The sequence below is a fragment of the Schistosoma haematobium genome, chromosome ZW (genome assembly GCF_000699445.3).
Source record: "Schistosoma haematobium chromosome ZW, whole genome shotgun sequence".
NCBI lineage: Eukaryota > Metazoa > Platyhelminthes > Trematoda > Strigeidida > Schistosomatidae > Schistosoma > Schistosoma haematobium.
In genome coordinates, this window is record NC_067195.1 from 72,028,462 (window position 1) to 72,046,290 (window position 17,829).

The 17,829-nt window shown below is 32.2% G+C and overlaps 1 protein-coding gene across 2 annotated transcripts in view; it reads left to right on the plus strand.

The window, feature by feature from the left end:
• The window catches only part of ABCC1_5 (Multidrug resistance-associated protein 1), a 62,555-nt gene extending 55,608 nt beyond the window's left edge, over window positions 1-6,947 (plus strand). For both annotated transcript variants that reach the window (XM_051212227.1, XM_051212228.1), the window contains one exon: window positions 1,001-6,947. In XM_051212227.1, coding sequence (XP_051072383.1) covers window positions 1,001-1,109 — 109 coding nt within the window. In that variant the 3' untranslated portion in view covers window positions 1,110-6,947. The remainder of the gene's footprint in view (window positions 1-1,000) is intronic.
• The last annotated feature ends 10,882 nt before the right edge of the window (window positions 6,948-17,829 follow it).

Consider the following 17,829-nt stretch of genomic DNA (forward strand, 5'->3'; position numbering starts at 1 on the left):
TATTCAGCAGTAGCTTGATGAAATTCGAGAAATATTGGACCTGAATCGTATAAATTTAGCCTTCTTCAAATATGTGGTGAAAATTGATTTCAGTTACATCTGGTTTGTTATAAATATGTCACATGGTCAAAAACTAATTACGCAAATTGATAGTTGATAAGAAATTTTATATTATGAATAAGCAATCATGTTTTAATGTAACATATTTCTTTTAAGAAATATGTATATATATTAAACCTTTTAAAAATATGTATCACATGTAGTTGTGATAAGCAAACTGTTAATACTCAAAAAATCGAATTAATTTAGTACTGTTTAGATTTCAGATTGATTTAACTGAAGTAAGAATAACAAACATAGTGGAACAAGATGAATTCATTTATATTCAGCGGTTCACAACCTAAAACACAAAACAATAATAATCATAAAAGCATGTTTCGATAGAATGAACACATAAATATTAGTACAAGAGGGCACCAAATATATATGCACCGCTCAAGAATGTAGATTAATATCTCAACAGCATGTAACAACAACCATAACATTGGACAAATTAATAGAGTAAAATGTATAAAACTAAAATAAATGATCGAAAGAATTATGAAAAAGTTACCAGGGTAATGTGAGATTTACAAATTTTCTCTTTTAAAAATAGATTAATGTGGTCTACAGTTTCTTTTTTTAAAAATTTTAATAGCCCCCGGCGTTACTTAGTAAATTCGAGATTGTTTGAGTATATAAGGGTTTTAAAATCCGGTCAGTCAGTCAGTCGTACGTACGTACGTACATCAGTTCGAGTTGCCATACCACATTAGCACAGCAGGTTTTAGGGTTTTAAAATATCAACATTGTATCCATTTTTAAGCAGATAAAGGCTAATGACAGTGTTTTTGTTTAATACTGGTTATTACGTAACATTCATATGAATGTTATATTATTCAACTATCTTTTATTAACTATTGTTTTTACACTGTTTTATTTCCAAAAACTAAAAATATAGGATTGTTGTATTAGATCATGGACAAGTGATTGAAACTGGTCATCCTCAAGATTTACTTAGTAATCCAAATTCTCATTTTGCAATAATGAATAAAGTGAAACAGTCTTGAATAAATCTGTTTTAAATGTATTCAAATTATTGATGATACATGTCATAATAAAGAAAAACGTAAATAAATCCACACCTTCGACTCTATTTGTGCAATGTTATATTCATTGATCATTTGATTACATTAGAACATTTTATTATTATAATATATCTGTATAATTCTTATGTATTTTTGTTCATAATTGTATACTCTTTATTATGTAATAATTTATTTCAATTAGTTCTTTTTCCTCTTAGCTATTATTATTACTACTATCGCCATCATCATTAACACCGTTATTAATATTATTATTACTATTGTTGTTTTGTTAGATAGAAACACATTAAGGTCATATTCAACGATTATTTTATAGTGAATAATAAACATTTTCAGTCATCTTGAATAGATTACAAATGTCCATTTTGTTTATATCAATTATATTCAACGTGTTTCATGTTATTCTATTTTGTTTTGATTTGTATGAATAAAATTTTAATGACTTATACTGATGAAGTGATCTTATCTTGTCATTTAAAGTTATGAGAGTTTTCAATTCAATTATAAGTAAAAACTTCCTAATATATGTGTATAATTATTCTGTAGGTTCAAAGTAATGTAAACTATCATTTATAACGGTCTCAAGGTCACAAATATCCATCGATAAAATCACTAAAAGTCTAGAAAATGCTGAAACCGCTTCGTCTAATCGGAATTGAATAAAAGCTTCTCATATACATAGTTCCCTTCATTATTTTGAAAACATCTGGAAAGATGAAGGATTTTCTTATGAATTGAGACAATAACTTATACGATGCAATTAATTCAACAATCAGAATTCTGATTACAGCTTTCCCTTTGTTCCACTTTTATTTCTCCATCCGTAGCCTAGCGGCCTAGACCTGACCAGTTATGCGTGTGATCTGGATATTTAACGTTGAGCCCCAACACAAGATATGCTCCTATCAGTTCATTATCTACAAAATTTCCCCTATCCCATGCCTTGAGCCCAAAGGGAAATCAATAGCCTGTTAATTAATTGTGATATTGCAGGATACGTTGTATAGTTGGAAAACGAGATTTGTCGTGAGATGATTGATTATTTTGCAAGTCTGTTTTTGATATGATGTGGTTTAAAGCGGGGGACCTTGAATATAGGTTCTTTACTAGGTGATACTCGTCAGTAAATTTATCTGGAGTCCTGATGGGACTGATGCTTCTTGTAAGTTTTCAGCCTCATCCTGAGACTTTACTACTGAATTTTTTTAGTTCGGGACTGACTTAATTTGGATCGCAGTGTTTATACTGATCAGTCTTCAAGCAGTAGCCAATGTGGCTTTTGACTACTTCTTTAGTGATAGGATTCTATCAATGAGTTTCAGTGTTTATTGCTAACTACCTCCAACCTTTTAATATCTTGGAATTTTTCATGCGTTATCGAATAGAATATAAGAAAGAGTGAGATAGAAATGAATGAAATCTGAAAGCAGTCATGATGGACGTAGGTAGTGGTAGTGTGGGTTCGTTGACCGGAAAAAGACTTTGCGACCTTGATACTCAATTCATAAAATCCGCATTTAATCAGTGTCCGTAGGTATTACATCTGCCTTGCACCTTCGAAGTGCAAAGTACTTTTACAAGACTGGCAGGACCCTGATCCTGCACTTACTCTGAGTAGTGAGGGGCTGGAAGTAGTTGAGAAGATGGTGTATCTGGGTAGGTGCAAAAGTGCAGGCGGTTGTATGAGTGATGTGATCAATTGATGTGTAGTGAAAGCTAGAGCGGTTTATGCCAATGTTGGCCATTGTTGGTGCCTTGATGATGTTAGTCTGACTGTAAAAGATCTGACCTACAACACGTCGTGAGAGCAGTTTTGCTTTATTGTTGTTGAAGCTGGCCTCTTGGAGTTGAGGATGTTAGATGACTCTCTGTGTTTAATGATCGTAATCTCCGAAGGATTGATGACATCTAGTGGCAACGCCATGTTAATAATGCGGATGTTCGTGCGCAGAGACGACAATTGTGTTGGTGTGACCATCTTGAAATATGGACTTTGGTGGCTTGGTCGTGTACTACGGATGTCGTCCCAGAGAATATCACATCGTGTATTACTTACATACGCTGGTAGTGGTTAGAAGAAGTGGAGTTGTTCAGTGTATGACATGGTGTTGTGGTATGAAAGAAAGCTGTAGAGAACTGTGTTTTGTTTGTCGTTCACGACTTTCTTGTTTGGGTCCTATAAATTGTACAACACAGTGGCTAGATAGGTTATGAGATATGGATGAGAATGGAAGCCAGTGGCGATCCTGGTGTATTTTTTCTTTTACTTTCTTCATTGGAAGTGGACGTAACTTTTCTAACTGGAATAATTCTTTCTAGTTGTACATTTGCTAACTGAATTGTTTCTCCCATTATTATTGTTATTTCACTCACATATACAATTTTCTGTTTAGATGGTGGTTGGAGGTAGTCAACAGGAAACCCTGGACCCGGGTTTCGTGCTACTTGGCACTCGTCAGTAAGGTGTACCTGTAATCTTGAGGGAACTGGTGCTCCTTGGCGGATTCGATCATCACCACCCAGTGATCAATCAGTTGTGAAATTTCTGTTCTTTGTTGTTCTGTTTTACTATACCTACTTTACATTCTATGTCTTCATAACCTAAGTGTTATTGTGTGACGCATTTGTAGGTGATGCTCTCTTGTATCAATGTCTATGTGTTCAAATAAATCAGTCAATCGATCGATGTTAGGCCACCATTGGAAACCTGAGCTCACTGGACGGCCGTTTGCGTTCTAGTATGGGACTGCTTGGAAGTGGGCTTCCATCAACCTGCACGCGGGATTAGAACCCTGGACCCTTAGTGTCGTGCGAGAACGCTTAACTTCTAGACCACTAAGCCGGCATCCAACAGTATTAATGTCTAAATTCAACCGATCTACTAAGTTGTGTGACCATCTTCCATTGTCTGAGGTAGATACCTGACTACTTGAAACAGATTGTCTCCATTGGTCACTGTTTATCATTATTAGTCCGAGAATCACCTCACAAAGCTAGTCGCTGTCGTGGGTTCGAATCCTTCGCATGGGATCATGAAGGCGCACTGCTGATGAGCACCATACTAGGACGAAACGGCCCCCAGTGCTTCCAGATTTTCAATGGCGGTCTAAAATTGATCGATTTATGATCTCATTAAAAGAACTTAACAGTCTCTTCACAACTCCATACTGTAAATAATTAAATCATAGACAGACGGTACGTCATGAAAAATTTCATTATAATTTTGAACTACTGTACAATAATAAGTAGATGTTTTAGACTGATCGATATTCTTGGATTAAATATGGTTAGATTTGAGAAATTCTAAGTTTGTTAAATTGTCAGTAGTCAAAACTGTAATAATCATCATAAGTCAAGCGAAACAATTATAAATAAATTAATGGTATTTTGAAGAGAGTTATAATTTCAGCCACATGTATTTTCAGTTGTAAATAACGTATGTAACTCCTTGAAATATAATGAAAATTATCTGATGATGAGTTTTATCCACTACGTAATGATATAAACGATGATAAAAAAATATTTTCAATCGTTTGATTGACATTAGTATAAAATCAATGATTTGAAAAGATTGTCAGCTGGGAATTTCCTAATCTTCATACACATTACCTAGTCATTAAAACCATGCTACAAAGATAGAATACAGATATTTGTACGTTTAATGATAAGAAATTAGCAAGTTTTTCTTTTTACAGATTGCCTGCTTATGCACCTTTGAAGATTTTCCTTATCAAATTTTTTTCTTCTTCTTCTTCTACTACTACTATTACTACTAGAATTCTAAATTTTTACCTGTTCAGTAAACTGTTTAATAAATGTCAGAAGGGGTTTTTTGAAGATTTTAGAAATTTTCACTGATTGTGATCATTAGTCAATTGAAGCCAGTCCACCATGGAAAACCTGGGAGCACTGGACGGCCGTCCTAGTATAGGACTCCTCAGCAGTGCGTATCTACGATCCCGCACCCCGCGAGATTCCAACACAGGACTTATCAGTCTCGCGCCAGGCGCTTAACCAACTAGACCACTGAGCCGGCCGGCATCCAACGGTGTTAATGTCTAACTTCAAGCAATCCAAGAAGTTGCGTCACCGTACACCATTGTCTTCAGTGAGTTGATATCTCACAACAGACCTGGTTGAACTCCACTGGTAACGGCTTCTCACTAGAACTCCTGGAGTATCTCTTGAAGTCAGTCACTAGTGAGCATACGATGATTATTATCAGAAGGGTTTTGTGGAGATTTTAGAAATTTTCACTGATTGGATGCGCACTGCTGAGGAGTCCCATACTAGGACGAAACGACCGTCCAGTGCTTCCAGGTTTTCATTGGTGAACTAGCTTCAACTGACTCATTATTTCAATCAGTGAAAATTCCTAAAATCTCCACAAAACCCCTTCTGTTTAATAAATGGTCAGTTTTTATAAACTGTTTTGTTTGAAGTAAGTTAATTAACGTTCATTTTCAAAATCTTACTGTATTACTCACTGGATCTCCAATGTTGATATTTTTCAGCAAGTGGAAAGGTATAGGGAATGACATATAGTTTTGAGATAATGGAGAAGATTTGTAGCTCAGGTGGATGATTTTGATGGCGTTTTGTTTGGATGTTCCTATTCATGTTTGAAACTGAAATTGATCAGTTTCTCTCAGCATTTGTGCCTCGATATTGCTATTAGATCACAACCATTTTGAACAGAGATGGATTGTGATTAGCTGTGGAATCCGAATGAATGTATATTTCTGTTGGGGGCTCATATTAATCCAAATGCACTTCAGATTTTATGTTCACTCCGGGACTCTAATCCAGTACCTGTGTCTTCAAAATACATCACATCGTCGACTCATCTACTGAGTTTAGATCGCCACAGGCTTATGAAATAATGTGAATTTTGAATCATATATGTTGGCTGCTTGGATCTTTTTGATGTATTTATGGTTTGAAAAAAGTTGGCTTGATCATAACCTGAATGAACTTGGGTATTGTATTATGAATTTTTATGGGTTTAATCTAAGAAAATTGGAAACTTTGACCATCCCGCATTATCAGTAAGTTTTCATATGGAATGACGATTGTTTACGTCACAAACTTGCATCGTTTGTAGCATCACTAATTAACAAAGGAACAATGAACAGTTTTGCCAGGACAGAACCTCATCATCATGTTTTCAGTTCTGTTAGTGAACGGTTATTCATGAGAATTACCAAACTATCAGGAATCAGCTGTTTAATGTCTCCTGGGCACATGTTTCAGTAATCTTAATTAGTGAACAGATGTTTCTTTTTCTCATTACAGCCAGTATTCATAAATCATTTAATATAAGATTTCCAACATGATGAAGAGTATATTGTTTATGTTATGGATGCTGAGGAAAAATATAGCAATAATTATCGTGTTAAGTCTATGGTGGCCTTGGACCTTAAATGTACATTTCCTATTGGTCGATGTTTATTTCACTTGTTAAATATTGTACAAATGTTGTTTTCTATTTTATGGTACGATGTGGTTTGTTTGTTTGGTATATAAATAGAGTATGTCTGAAATACAATGATTCATAACTCAGAGGCTGTGACTTGTGTTCTTGACTCAACTGGCTAGGACAGACAGCGAAGCAGGGCCAATCAGGGCACTAGGTCGTCCTTACGTGTTTACGTGTCACTGTCCACCGTAACCGGTCGATATAAACGCTGCTTATCAAAACTTGCAGTCACACCCGTTACAACAGTTTAAATAAGTATATGTGTAACCTTACCAATCAGTGATTGGTGATGAATGATTGATTTTTCTTATTTCATCTGAAATGTTCCATATACATAAGCAATTAGCACATAGTTACTGTTATATACTGACTATAAATTTTCTCTTATTCAGACATAACTAATGAAATAATGCTATTTATTTATTTTCTTTTTCTTTAAGCTCTTTCCTTCATTTATTACATCATTGAGTTTGATTTCAACTATCTTCTAAATTAATAATCTTATTTTATCAAATCAGCTCTACTCACTATATTCCTATCAATGTTTACTGATTATGCAATCACTTGTTTCTGGCCGTTTGAAAAGTTGTCACAATCAATGTTGTAGAATGTTCTTTATTTTAAGGTATATATTTGCAGTATTCAATCTATTAATTTTATTTATACCCTTGCTATACTGTACAAATATGTCTTCAATATAACTTCCAACCAAACTCTCTCATGTAAGTAATTTAAACCCATTATGTAATTATGATTTTAAATATCACAGGTTATAAGCAGCTGATGAGAATCAGACGAAATAAAATGAATTCATGCTATTCTGCTAGAATCTTTGTTCTTGCACTTTTCAAAATAATAAAGGGAACTATGTGTATGATATTTGATAATAATAATTGATTATTATTATTAGTAGACATTGTTTCTTCTACTTGATAGATGAGAAAATTGGAGTATAATATTAAGTGTTAATAATCTCTATGATACTCTAATATTCTCTTTGCAGAAAATGCTAAATTAACTGCAGAAATAAAATTTTAAATTAATCTTTAAAATGACTATTTCAGGTACTTCAATTAAATAGAACGACGTCATTATCATGGATGTTGTATAGATTTATATGTAAATATGTAACACTTGAACAACATAATTTAGATACTAATGAATAGGACTAACATCAGTCTACATTATCTTAAACATTTATATGGAATGAGTTAAACTAAAAAGTCTAATAATAAAGAATAACCAGTGATTAACTCAGGGTTTAGTTTTGTATCAAACCATATCATTTCTTATAAATTAAATTGAAAGTTCAACACATAACTATGATCTAACGACTTTGAGGTTTGTTCATTATCAATACTTACAAGCTTTATTAAACAAATTCATGTTTAAAGGTATCTAATTGTGCCGACATTAGAAAACGACTATATATTATAGGGTTCATTTACTGACTAATTTCACCAATACAAAAATAATATAAAAGCAATCACTAAATAAAATGCGATTTTCTTCAGTATTTGTGAAGTCATTTATTACAAATAAAAAGACTGGAGAAACAATCACAATGGTTGTATTAAAGTCAAAGTACTATAATAATATAATATTACAAAACAAAATAAAGGTAAGTCTCAGCAAAATGAATTCGTTGCTATAAATATAAGTGGTCTTGAGGTTAAGCGTCCGCCCGCGATACTGAAGGACCTGGGTTTGAATCCCACGAGCCGGACCGTGGATGCGCACTGCTGAGGAGTCTCACAATAGGATGAAATGGCCGTCCGGTGTTCCCAGGCTTTCAAAGATGGTCTAACGTTGATCGGTTCATGATCTTAAAATTATGAATATTTGATTTCTTTCTATTGAGACATGAAGTTTATTTCTATATTTTTACATATACTTCCTAGCTAGGAATAGTTAAACAGTTTACCAAATCATACTTCAATATGGTTGTTTCTTATTTTATGGGTTGATATAAAAGTGATAGGTTATTAAATTACTCTTTTTTTCATATAGTGTAAACATATCAAAATATATCGACTCAAGTGAACGTTATCCACCTTTCTATTATTTATCAACTCGTGTTATTTAAACTTCACTGTATAATTGACAGTTTCTATTTAAATTACTTTGAATCTAAAATGAATACATTACAAAATGAAACTGAGTTGGTTTCAATTTACCATGATCAATCATTATTTATAAATTGAAAACATTTGATTATGCAAAGTCAACTAATATGAATCGAAACACGAAAAAGTCAGTTCCTTTTTTCATTGTTTTTTTTTAAAAGTACAGATAATATAGATTTATATGATGTAGTAAACTCTTGTTATTGTTAGAATCAATGATCTTGGTCATGAACTAATGAAACTTGGTTTCATTTGCCTAAACCTACGATTTTCTTTAAACTGTTCAAATCTTCAGGAATACACAACTGAATAAATTCTCAATGTAAAACTATTCATCCATTCATATTTGTATACTAACGCGAGAAATAAATAATACGCAATAGATAATAGATGAATTTAGTTTATCTTAGTTGGTTGGTATAGTTGAGAGTTATGATAAGTAGTTTTTATCTGGAACCATTTCATTTTATCATTATTGTGTAATAGTTATCAAAAAGATTAGTAAATTGATTTAGGATAACCTGTTTAAGAACATTCAATAAAACATATCAGAAATAGCAATTCATACTTAACAATTAATTGGTAGTTAGTTAGTTTCGGAAAGATAATAATGATTATCAGACAGTATTAATTTTTATTTGAATCAATAAATGGAAACAAAACTAAATAAGTGAGATAATAATGACACACCATATTTGTATACACTAAAATTTATTCTGATTCTTTAAATGTTCATTCTAACAGATGGGAATGTGGATATAAATATCAGGGATTGATTTTATTCCATCATAGTTCCATAATCAACCTAATTTTGAAATACTTTACACACAACAAAATAAATCTAGTAAACGGTTGTTAATCCATTGGCTTATTTCTACTGTCATAAAACACTGTTTGTTTTTAAGGCGATTGATCGAGCTGTGGGTATACGAATTCAAATCATAGTGTTTAGTGGTCAATGGTGTTGTCACTGTTCATTTCAGGCTACAACGGATCTCTATCAGGATATATATATAATAAATTATCAATTCAGTATGCCGAAAGTTATCAATACTAAAGAATGAACAGTAAGGCGTTAGCTACTGTTCAGGCATTGATCATTGTCACTTTGTTTTTATGAGCATTTATTTTGAATAGAACTTCATTTGATGAATTCACTTCATTGTTTGAACGAGTAAGAAATATAGAAAATTTAGCGAAAAGAAGTTTCTTTTTCACGATATCATTTACTGTAAAATCGTATTTGTAAATATTGGAAAAGGTTATCTCATGGAGATTTTGAAAACCCAAATATCATGGGGAGGTCGTCCAACTGTATAAACGTCAGAAGGAAATAATGTGATGAAAAGGCTCTACTTATAAAAAATTATATATATATATTAGAAACTGAATGTCAAGATGCTAAAGAGAAATGTCATATTTAACATAGCTTTGCATCATCCTCTCTGAGTGGCCTATCATTTTTAGATATATTAATGATAAACTTTCGATGTGGACAATGTTAATGTTGTCTTATAACTGTAGTTAATTTCGTGATACAAAGAACATTGACCCTTCAGTGACATAGTTTTATAAAAATATCTCTGAACATTTCTCTAAATGACTTAAAATAACAATGTAGAAAAATAATCAGCTTGTAGGACCAGTGAAATGTCACTAATCCCTAGCCAAATCATCCGCAGTTGGGTCACTGAATATAGGACAAGTCATCGATCCCTATCAAGGTCAAGGATGACCAACGCGCATCAGTTAATCGTTCGCTATGGACTGGCCCATACGGCGGTGGTCTTACTTTCGCTTGTATCTACTTTAACTAATATATTTCTGTAATAACGTCCTTTGTGTTGTACAGTCTCCAAAGCATCTATAGTGCCTTGATACGTCGATGAGGCAATCCACGTACGGTGCTGACCGTGAAGTGTGACTTCGATGTGAGCTGGTTCGTTACACCATTCCTATCTAACTCTAGTAGGCCCCCAATCATTTGACATAGATCATCTACGCTGGTGATCTACAAGTTAAATTCTGATGTACCTAGTTAATTCTAGTAATGTTGGTCAAGGATAATTATGCCCCCAAATGCTCTGGTATGGCCGAGAGTGGGATGGGCTCGTCCTCCCTCTCGGAATGCTCTCACACGGCCACGCGTATACGGCCTCTACCAGGGAATTCCTACTCACAACCTTCTCGTGGCGAGGATGTTGTTTACGAAATTGAGAGGACAAAAAGCGCTTTAACTGGATCCCAAACCAAATCAATGGTGCACATGGGTTCTAGTATCCTGCGGGAACAAATGGCGTATGAACCAATCATTGGTCACCGGCCACCATGGGACTGCATTTCCTCACGATGCTCCATTGCCTTGTGGATCAGACCTTTAGGTCAAAGGCTCGGGGTGTGGCCCCCTAAGAAAACCACCTGCTTTGGTCTGGGCACCCGGGCAGTATCCCAGCCCTCACACAAATCAGATGATTTATGTGGCGCATATCTACTTGGTGCCTCCTTGTACCAATTTTTATGTGTTTAATTAAATAAATGTTTCAAAATTATGCATAGATTTTTAATAAATATCATATCAACTAAACGTTAATTTTCTTATAATTCTCTTTACTTTTTCATTGTCGTTGTTGTTGAAAATAATTCAATTTCAAAGTTGAATGTTTGTATTAAATCGAAATCCTTAGAAAATTAGATTATTGTATTATTTTCTATCAATTTTGTCTAGACTATAAAAGTAACTTTATAGTTCTTTTAAACCCTTTCTTACAATACATTTTTAATGTTTTTGTTTTCTTATTAATATATTAGACAAGTTATTTCATTGAATCAGAATTATAACAGATAAAATCCATTGGTTTATGATACTTTGAAAATGTTCGTTAAACCGTAAAACTTTAACACTTTTTCAATGAAAATGAATTCTTCCTAGTTCTTGTTTGTTTGATTTAAAACCAAGTATAAATTAAAATATGAACAAAACAATAGTTGATTTGAAATTAGTGTGTATATTCAGGGAGAACAAACACGGAAACATTTGATGAATAAATATGAACTAATCAAGATACTGGAATAAGTCTAGTTTTATTTACTTAACATTAAAAAGAAAGTTATCCAAGCATATATTAATACGTTCCCAAGAGTATGTTAATGTAAATTATTAGGTGTGTTAAATAAAATAAGTGATTATCTTGTTTCACTTGAAAGCTATATTTGTCAATGAATAAGTATTTTCTTAAACAGTATATTAGAAAACTAAGTAATCAGATCTAATATTGGTTCTATAAACATACTAAGAAACACTTGCATTTGATATCTACAATCTCATCATGAATCGAAAAAGAAACTGATTGTATTTATCTTATCTAACGAATGATAGTCGAGCAGTATCATCAATCAAACGAAGTTAGAAATGTAACCGTTTGATGGCAACTCAGTGGTCTGACGTTTAAGCATCCATTCCCAGATCACTATGTATTGTGTTTGATCTTTAATGGACTCATGGAACCAGACTGTTGAGAAGTCCAATAATATAACGAGACGATTATCCAGAGCTTGCTGGTTCTTATAGATTGCCTAGCTACAGTCAGTCTGTTTTGAAAAACTACAAACTTTAATCTTCATAACTACCCACGTTGAAAAAAAAAACTAAAGAGATTCACAATAATTTCCGATACAACAGTTCAAATGAATTCATAATATATCCGAATGATTTCAGAATAACCACTCAAAAGCTGATATTGAGATTGTTTTCATTTATAAGTTTGCTATCTTTAAAATCTGTTATTACTAATTTATTTCTTTGTTACTTGATCATCGAGTCTATAGTAGACTCTGTAGATGTATTCTTTTTAAGCACTGGAATTTCACCCTTTCTTGTTTAGAATGGGATACACTATTTTTTCCAACTTCTTGACCTGATATATTTTTTTCAACTTTGTGCTAAAGTTCTTCTATTTTAACCTTATATTATCTCTAGTTGTTGATTAATATTCTATCTGTCCACTGATCACATAACCTATCATAATTTGTCTACTTAATATTCATGATTTCTTATTAATAGGCTATTCTATCAATAATTAAATTAATATATATATACCATAATAAAATACTCAGGTTTTCTGTTAGAATACTTAATAAAAGACCATTATTTAATCAATTAACGAATTATTCCGCAGAACTTTTCTGTTCGATGAATTCGACAGATTATTTTGTTTTGATATCAATACTCTTCATTAATAAATACATTTGTAATTTAATCTTTAGCTTTTCTAAGGCTTTAAAAGAAATTTCAAATGTTTTCATTATAAATTTATTTGAGACTCTTATTATTGAATGAGGTTACGTAATAACCAAGGGGTAAAGAAGGATATGTAAGGATGAAAATAATTTACGGGCTAGATAATTGTTCAATTGACGGATATGAAGAAAAAACGACAAACATAAAGGTCATGATAATAAAAATTGAATAATAATAATAATCAAGCAAACCTGTTCAAGGGTAATTCACTTACTTGCTTATGCCTGTTACTCCTTGTGAAGGAGTATAGGCCGACCACCAGCATTCTCCATCCAATCCTGTCCTGGGCAATCCTTTCCAGTTCTTTCCAGTTGTTGTTCATCCTTTCCATATCTGCTTCTATTTCCTGACGTAATGTGTTCTTAGACCTTCCTCTCTTCCTCTTCCCTTCACGATTCCAAGTTAGGGATTGCCTCGTGATGCAGTTTGATGATTTATATAATGTATGTCCTATCCATTTCCATCGTATTTTCCTAATTTTCTCTTCAGATGGAACCTGGTTTGTTCTCTCTCACAGAAGGCTGTTGTTGATCGTATCCAGTCAATGGATGTTGAGTATCTTTCTGAGACAACTACTTATAAATACATGAACCATTTTGATGATGGTTTTGTAGTTCTCCAAGTTCCAGCTCCGTACAGTAGAACCGTGTTGACGTCTTTAATAATGACTCTGACTTTGATATTGGTTGAAAGTTGTTTTGAGTTTCATATGTTCTTCAATTGCAGGAATGCGACCCTTGCTTTGCCAATTCTCGCCTTTACATCTGCATGTGATCCTCCTTGTTCATCGATAATGCTTCCCAGATACGTGAAGGATTCTACATCTTCCAGGGTAATGAAGAAGGACTGAAGTATTCTTTCTGTAATCACGAAAGTATATAGTGAAGTTATTTTAGATTTTAATAAATCACAAAAAACTTAATTTAGTTTACTGGATATTTATCTAGTTTGAGAACGATTTTCTTTAACCAATTACTGAAACCTGCTTGGAGATGTCTTAGTTTATGTAAAGGGACACTTCATATAGTTTGTTCTTGAGAATCAAATAAAGCAACAAACTTTCATTAACGGATCTTTTGATTTTACCTAATAAGGGGATTATTGCCAGCACAACTTAATGTTCAGGATTATAAATATAGATTATATGATTACCATAATATGGAGTGAAAACATTTAGGTAATCTACAAGCAACTTTTAACCTGTTAAATTTTTTGAAAAGATTCATACAATAAAAAAATGAATTGAAATACATTGTTATTTATCTTTATGAATCGAAATCCAATCAATCACTGATGCGATTTATGACATTTATTACTGAAGGCCCTACCGTCCAAGTTTAGATAGCAAATAAGTTTTATTTGATAATTAAAAACGAATACAAAGCAAATTCATATAAGCGTACAACGCTAATAAATCAACGAGCTTACAGGGTAAATTGTAGACTTTATAGATACAGTTTTATCAAATCTAGGTAATGCAAAACATAAAATTGGGTATTATACAATGGTCATAAGAAGTACCTTATTGAAGTCCAGTTTCATTTCAAATAGTTTTCTCTTTAACTGGCTTATTATTACATAACTGTAGTTTAATTTATTTTGTTTACTGCTTTTTATCATTTAACATTTCTGTATTTTCCAATCCATTTGTCATATTGGATTAGTTTCTTAATAAAAATCCTAGTTTAGAATTAAGATAATTACAGTTGAAAGAAACTCTTTTGCTGAGATTTCGTTTAGTGTTTAAGTTTAACTTATCATTAATCAATATGAAATGCAACATATAATATTCAAACACCTTATTATGTGCAGAGAGAAGTTTTGTGGATAATATAGTAATTTAGTGATTGAATTCATGAGTCAATTGAAGCTAGACCACCGTGGGAAATCTGAAAGCACTGGTTTGAATCTCTTGGCCTGGGATCATGGGTTCTCACTGCCGAGGAGTCCCATATTAGAACAAAACGACCGTCCAGTGCTTCCAGGTTTTCCATGATGGTCTAGTTTCAATTGACTCATGAATTCAACTATTAAATTACCTTATTGTGTAATATTTTTGCAGAATCAATTATTCATCCGTAACACTTTTAGAATCACTTTATTCTTTAGTGTTATTTTTTCATTAAGATTTGTGTAAAATATATTCACTTGGAAGGCTAAAATCTTTGCTTTCTTTGTAATATACTTCCATATGTAAGATATATATTGAAAATAAATGCAAATATATGGACACGTAAACGTTTTCCTACGTTTAATCGATATTATTAATTAGGAATAATAAGTAGGCCTTTCGAATAAATAACCTAATTATTTCTTAAATTTGTTTGATATAGTTAAAATATCTTAGAACGCATTAATAATTCTGTTAAGATTATATAATAATGTAATATTCCTAACATTCTATCCCACGAATAATTATCTATAACGATCCAGACATTGAAAAAAAACCCAATATAGATATGGTTGTTAATAAGTATTTCTTAATACATTTCCTGTATTCTACACTGTCTTTACTTAATGTCGATGATCATACAAATTGTATTAATGCATAAAATAAGTAACTATTTGTCTAAACATAATTTGGCGATACTATAATTGATGGACGAACCAATCAGATTTAGACTAACGGGTCTTAGATTTTGGCATGAAGTTGATTCATCCATTTGATTAAAGAACATTTTGAGGTTTTACATAATGTCAATTCGTGATGAAAACTTTAAATCTAATTCGTAACCCTAACTATCAACTGTAAACTATAATCCTCATTCTTCATACAGGTTTATAACTCTTATTTAGCCGTAATAAGTAGGTGAATCTTCTCACGGCTACATTAACGCCTCTCAAAGGTCGTTCATACATTATAGTCTCACTTAAAAAAATATTTTAAACCTCCGAGTTAATAATATCATATTAATCCAGCATTTCATCAGGCAGTCTAGTCCGAGTGTCCTCAAGAAAATTAACAGAATTAAAATTGTTGACAATAAGTTAGATGTCAGAAATAAATTATTATAAAAGAATTATCCAATTGGTCGGTAGAGTGGATAAGAACCATTCAATAAGACATTAAATTAAATTGCTTTTTATGACTTTATGGATATATATTTATATATGGTCGGAGACGTCATGTTGTCATTGGATTTATGTTGGAATCTGGAATAAACCACGATCTAAACAAATTTCACATTTTTTTTCAAAAACTCATACATTAAACTAAATGCAACATATAAAAATGATTTGATAGTTGTTTATTGATGAGTTTATTTTTTTGACATTATCTATCTTTGAAACGTTTAGTTTTGGTATATAATAATTCTTAGTTTTGATGGAGTTTTGTTCTCTGAGCTGAGTGGTTTGGTAGTAACCAAACCAAAATCATCCACCTGAGCTACAAATCTTCCCCACCATTTCATAATTCTTGGTTACTGGTAATTAATTTGAGATGTGATTTTCAGTGTTAGTGAAAACTTGTGACTAGTAAAACTTAACCATTTTGAGAATGACGCACTTACCCAAAAAAGACAATTAAAGGTGATTTCTCAACTTGTCAAATCAAATGAGATTAGAAATATGATTCGTTGAATTTCAACCAAGTATTCTGGAGGTTAAGCATTTGTTTTGAAAATTAAAGGTTTTGAGTTTGATCTCTTATGGGGTCGCGGATGTTCACTACCAGGGAGTTTAAAACAACGTCAAGATGTCTGCTCAGTGTTTCCATGTTTCCAATGGTTGTCTAACTACAGCCAGTCAGTGAAACTACAAAATGTTAGCCTTGATTACTCCCCTGAAGAATCCCTAGTAGGACTGATTTATAAAATGTTAGGATAATATTTTGATCACCATAATTTTTACAAATATCATTTCATCAAACATGTTTTTTTAGTACTCAAAGCATGTTTTAATCTGGGTTTACGATTTTATAACTGATGAATAAGAATAAATTACTATGTATAGATGACCATTATTTAACTTATTTCTGGGGTTCGACATCTAAACGTTATGTCGGATGTTTTATCTAAAACGACTAATTGTTCATGGAACATGATTTAATTGTAATGGGATGTTGAAGTAAAGAGATTTTCATTGTTTTTAAATCAATTAACATAAAATTCATCATTTTCACTTGAGTTTCAATTCATTTGAAGATAGATTTATCGATAATAAAATTGATTTGATTGTTGCCAACGGTAATATATGTAGCTGATGTCAGTTCCTAACCCTAACTGTAATATATATATAAGGCATTCAATATTCAGAGAATAATGATGGATCTGAAATTATTAAATAACAACAAAATCAACTGAAAAAACGTTGATTAGTAAGTGGGAAAATAATTGAATGATTCAGCTTCAACAGTGAAGATTTATTAAACAGAGATTGAAAATAATAACAAACATAACTATAATATTGTGATTTCCCGATGAGTAAAAAGAAGAATTACTGATGTTTTGTAATTTAGTATAGGCAAACTAATTCAGAATGAATAAACAAAGAATAGAATGAAATTGACACATATTTAAGTAACATAAAGAAACAAGACAAAATATCTAGTCCAATTGACATCAAAAATAGGTTTGATTATGTTAGTGTCATGGGAACTTTTGGTCAAAGTGATTTTATGTGGGACATCACTGTGTGTACTTGGGAGTATGATAGTGAGTATGTAATTGTGAAATTTGTGCTGTGAAGATGTGGAGTCTAAAATTGAATGGTATAAGAACTGAACAAATTTCATTTTGATTATTTGAATGAATAGTGCAATTTGGATGGATAATAATGGCT